The sequence below is a fragment of the Denticeps clupeoides genome, chromosome 5 (assembly GCF_900700375.1).
Source record: "Denticeps clupeoides chromosome 5, fDenClu1.1, whole genome shotgun sequence".
Classification (NCBI taxonomy): domain Eukaryota; kingdom Metazoa; phylum Chordata; class Actinopteri; order Clupeiformes; family Denticipitidae; genus Denticeps; species Denticeps clupeoides.
This window is the reverse complement of record NC_041711.1, coordinates 957,338-962,408: the sequence shown is the minus strand read 5'-3', so window position 1 is coordinate 962,408 and position 5,071 is coordinate 957,338. Positions and strand designations below refer to the sequence as shown.

General features: G+C 41.9%; 1 protein-coding gene and 1 long non-coding RNA gene across 2 annotated transcripts in view; both read right to left on the bottom strand.

Moving 5' to 3' along the window:
• Window positions 1-2,140: 2,140 nt before the first annotated feature.
• Window positions 2,141-2,577, bottom strand: LOC114790092 (uncharacterized). Its single transcript, XR_003749764.1, has 3 exons — window positions 2,497-2,577; window positions 2,315-2,413; window positions 2,141-2,240 (listed from the first exon to the last, which is right to left on the bottom strand). It is a non-coding gene; the product is annotated as an uncharacterized LOC114790092 (long non-coding RNA).
• LOC114789810 (uncharacterized) overlaps window positions 2,485-5,071 on the bottom strand; it is a 3,241-nt gene continuing 654 nt past the window's right edge. The window contains exons 2-7 of the mRNA XM_028979211.1: window positions 4,253-4,676; window positions 3,984-4,161; window positions 3,554-3,846; window positions 3,303-3,466; window positions 2,944-3,201; window positions 2,485-2,865 (exon numbers count right to left, since the gene is read on the bottom strand). Of these exons, the coding sequence (XP_028835044.1) occupies window positions 2,485-2,865; window positions 2,944-3,201; window positions 3,303-3,466; window positions 3,554-3,846; window positions 3,984-4,161; window positions 4,253-4,676 (1,698 nt within the window). The remainder of the gene's footprint in view (window positions 2,866-2,943; window positions 3,202-3,302; window positions 3,467-3,553; window positions 3,847-3,983; window positions 4,162-4,252; window positions 4,677-5,071) is intronic.

Genomic DNA, 5,071 nt, shown 5'->3' with positions numbered 1-5,071 from the left:
AGTTTTTTTTGAGTCTCGACTTAGAATTTTTTTTGGACTTTGTCATTTTTTGGAGAGAATTTCAACTCTCGACTTAGAAAATTTTTTCGACTTAGAAATTTTTTTCCACTTTGTCATTTTTTTCACTTTTTCCACTTTCGACTTAGAAAAATTTGGACTTTGTCATTTTTTTGACTTTTTTTGGACTTGTCGATTTTTTTCAGCTTTTTCATACCCCTCAGCTCTACCTATACACTTCTGAGAACCAGAGAGGCCGGGTTCTCGCTTCTTCCCCGATTTAGGTGCACTCTGGTCGGTCAGGAGACCGGCTGACCTCAGCCTTGGAGGTCCCCCTCGGCACGCTGGGTAAATTTTTGGACTTTGTCAGTTTTTTTCCACTTTTTCGACTCCCGACTTAGTTTTTTTTTTTCCACTTTGTCATTTTTTCAGCTTTTTTCCACTTTCGACTTATTGTTTTTTTTTTTTTTTTTTCCACTTTGTCATTTTTTCCACTTCTTTTTTTTTTTGGACCTTTGTCGATTTTTTCAGCTTTTTCATACCCCTCAGCTCTCTACCTATACACTTCTGAGAAACCAGAGAGGGCCCGGGGTCTCCACTTCTTCCCCGATTTAGGTGCACTCTGGTCCGGTCAGGAGGACCTCCCGCTGACCTCAGCCTTGGAGGGGTCCCCCTCGGCACGCTGGGTAAATTTTGGGACTTTGTCAGTTTTTTTCCACTTTTTCGACTCCCGACTTAGTTTTTTTTTTTTTTTCCACTTTGTCATTTTTTCAGCTTTTCGACTCCCGACTTAGTTTTTTTTTTCCACTTTGTCATTTTTTTCAGCTTTTTCGACTCCCGACTTTAGTTATGTTTTTCCACTTTGGTCATTTTTTCAGCTTTTCGACTCCCGAACTTTAGTTTTTTTTTTCCACTTGTCATTTTTTCCGTTTTTTTCGACTCCCGACTTAGTTTTTTTTTTCCACTTTGTCATTTTTTTCCGTTTTTCGACTCCCGACTTAGTTTTTTTTTTCCACTTTGTCATTTTTTCAGCTTTTCGACTCCCGACTTAGTTTTTTTTTTTCCACTTTGTCATTTTTTCAGCTTTTCGACTCCCGACTTAGTTTTTTTTTTTTCCACTTTGTCATTTTTTCAGCTTTTCGACTCCCGACTTAGTTTTTTTTTTTCCACTTTGTCATTTTTTCAGCTTTTCGACTCCCGACTTAGTTTTTTTTCTTGTTTTTTTCCACTTTGTCATTTTTTTTTCAGCTTTTCGACTCCCGACTTAGTTTTTTTTTTCCACTTTGTCATTTTTTCAGCTTTTCGACTCCCGACTTAGTTTTTTTTTTTCCACTTTGTCATTTTTTTGACTTTTTTCTCTCCCGAATTAGTTTTTTAATGCTTTTAAACTATTTTTACAGGTTTTCACATAATGGACTATGACTTTATTTTTACTATAATGACATTTTTCAAGCTTTTCCCATTTATGGAAGCCCAAGACACATTTCTTATTTTTAATGAAAAAAAAGGCCCCAGACAAAATTGACCAAGCCCAAAAAAATACGACATACAGCATTGACCGAGCAGTGTGCTTATTTTGTACGTTAATATAATAAGAGGCGCGTGCGGCGAGAACAGTTCTGGTAATTTCAGATACTTTTCCTGTTATAATGACACAAAGGGGACGTGTCTCCCGTTCATATTGACAGTAAGAAAGGTGTGCGGTGCCTAGCCCCCCTTAGCAGAACATGGTTGATATGACAGAAAAAGGAAGGGTTTTTGTGCCATGAAAAAAATATAAGAAAGCCGACTCTCTGACTGTCAGTTCACACCTTGCCCCAGGGGGTGGGCCTTCATTAGGCTAAGCACTTCACACCTTGCTTGCCACAGGGGACCCAAGCATGCACATTGACTTGTCAAAAGGAGAAACACCACTTTTAATATAAAAGGACACAACAATTGATATAGGTTTCCTTTTTTTTATTTTTTGATTGCATACATTTTATGAGACTTCTGACATTATGTACAGTCATTTGGTACGTTTTGCACTGCTTCAACACGTCCGGGTTGCTCAAAAGAATCGAATGGACCTAGAAGCAACACAAAAAAATCATTAATAAAAAAAAATAATAAAATCTTCATTCACTTTTATTTCAGATACTTGCCTTTGCCTGATTGAGGCCACCAGTATGGTCCTGAAACAGTTGCCAGATTGTATTTTTAAACTCGTGAGTGTACTGCATAGCGCGTCTGAGTCCTTCAACCTAAATTTAATAGAAGAAAAGAAAATGAGACATTTCTCCCGATGATTCCACATGCTATACTGCTCATCGCCTACCGGAGGTCTTTGCCTGGGTAGTGGACTCACACAGACAGGTGAGGAATTAAGGCCTTCTGTTTGGCAAAGTGTGGACTGCTCGTTGTCCTGAACTCTGGGCTTCAAAATGACAAAAGGACAATTTAGGCATGACAAGTGCACATGAAGATTACACATTTTCACAGCATTTATCAGTTTCTTACAGGTGTATGGGGATGCTGTGGGCCCACAGGGGGAGACTCTATTTTGTCACGCTCCTCACAATCTTTTTTTTTCTCCTCCTCCTCCTCCTCCTCCTCCTCCTCCTCCTCCTTCTTCTCCTCCTCCTCCTCCTTCTGCTGCTGCTGCTGCTGCTGCTGCTGCTCCTCGTTGTGGTCCACGTTATTGCAGGAATGCCCACGGTCACCTGGCGTGGCACCCCCAAGGCCCAGTGCAGAGCGCAGTTTGAGACGAGCGGCATGTGCCTCGATCACGGACCGTTCTCCAACGTAATATCGGTTCGCCACCTCCTCCGAGTGGCACATAAGGTTTGTGACATCCCGACGTTCGTCTGTCGGCAGGTTACGCTCCACCTTTTCACATGAAGGAATTAAACGTTAGCACATTTGTCATTCCTAAGGATCCTTAGCGTGACAATGCCATCAGCTCACACAGGTCGCAACAGCGCTTCTGATGGAGGTCACCGAAATGTTTGGGCTGAAGCCAAGCTTCTGACACGTCTCGGCGACCACCTGGCTAATCTTGGAGAAGACCTGACCCTTCGAGGTGAAGAAAAAAGTCGGCACCTCTTCCGTGTAGCCTGGCAGCGTGGGTCTCAGATCAAAGAACTTTTTCAGCCAGGCCATCTCTGATGAAGACAATGGGATTTTTGCCATCCCAAAGGATGCTGCAGTCTTGTGATCCTTCACCTAAATGTGGAAAGGCAATCGATTCATTGTTGCATGTTGGTAAATAATTAAAGAGCTTGTTTTGCATTCCTAGTCCCAAAATGAATAACACACACGCACACGTTTATGACGTATCTCCCGTCGTGCTCGTCAGCATCCTGGAACTCGCGAACGGTCATGTTCGAAACCACAGCACTCCGATGACCAGTAGTGGCGTATAAATACGTGGCTATGTACCCAAGACATGACCTCAGCGAATCCGAATTGCTGTTGTGCGCCAGGTAATCTGCAAAGCACGAAAAAAAATGTTAATATTGTAACTATTATAATAAAAAAAAAAATAAAAAAAAACGAATTAGTAGCAAAAACGTACCCAAAGCCTTGGGAATTCGCTCTGATGTCTTCCGGACGAGTTGTTCTAATGTGGTCATTTTTAACATATTTTTGGACTTTTCATGACGCACCTCCAGCCTTCGATGCTTCACCTCAGTGAGTATTGTGTCATTCAACCGCCTCAATGCAACAGAAAGGGCCCGCAAACTGTTGTTTCCAATTTTTGTACCACGCGGCCGGTCAAGGGTCAAATAACTGATGAATTTTGACACGTTGCCCAGGTAAACCTTCACAGTGGTGGCCCTAAATCGGCTCGAAAGGTTTGAGACCCAGCTGGTAAGAAAGAGAAATGAATTTCAATAAGTATTGCTTAATGATGTGAGTGATAATAGCATAAATACACACACACACACACACACACACACACACACACACACACACACACACACACATATGTAATTAAAATGGACCTATAAATCTTTGTGTGGTTCGTTAGAAAGCTCAGGTTCAGAGTTGGAGGAGACATCTTTCCCCACATGTGTTGAAGAAAATTTTGGACATGGCGCACCTGCTGGCCTGCGTTCGATTCGGATTTGGCTGACGTACGCATACCGAGAACGTGGGTCCGGTATTGCTCCAGAAGTGTATCTTTAAAAAGAACACCACAAAGTTATTGCAAAGACATAAAAAATGCACACACATACATTTGCTCATTTAATACATCAGAATATACATTTACCCAAGGTCGATGAGCAGGGCGCTGGCTGCACTTCCTTCTTCTCACCCTTATTGTCCTCCAGTCGTCTGACCTGCTCCTGCAGCATTTGGACTCTGACTCCCATGTCAGTGTCCGGCTTTGGTTCGCGCTGGAATTTTTTTAAGGCATGCCTGGCGGCTTTCCTCTTGGCCTTCGCTATGAGGTGAGAAGACTCGTCGGACGTCAGGTCATGCTGGGTTCTGATGTGGGAGTCCAGGCGCAAAAGGCCACGTGCCGTGCAGTTCTGCACGGGGCAGTCAATTTTGCCCGAAAACCTGCCCGACTTTGATGCCAGAAGAAGTTTCCTCTCAACTGCGATGGACAGGTTGTGGACCTGAATTAGATGCTGGTGAACATTCCAGTACAGGCCATGGCAAATCGGGCAGTTTGTTTTTTTGTTTGGCATCTAAGAGAGAAATTAAATTTTAAAAAAGAAAAAAAAAACAGGTGCATGACAGCATTTACAGACACATTTCTTATTTTAAATGAGACGGGAAAAGACACCCCCTGCCTGTTCATAAGAAAATAACCATTACAACATTGACTCAAAATAACGTTTACTGCTTTTCAATGTCGAAAAAAATAAGAGAAGCGTGCATATATGGGCCTTCCAGACAGAGGCATTTCTTATTTTAAATGAGACGGAAAAGGCACACCTTGCCTGTTCATTTTGACCGTAAGAAAAATAACCATTACAACATTGACTCAAAATAACGTTTACTGCTTTACAATGTGGAAAAAAAAATAAGAGAAGCGTGAATATATTGGCCTTCCAGACACATTTTTCTTATTTTAAATGAG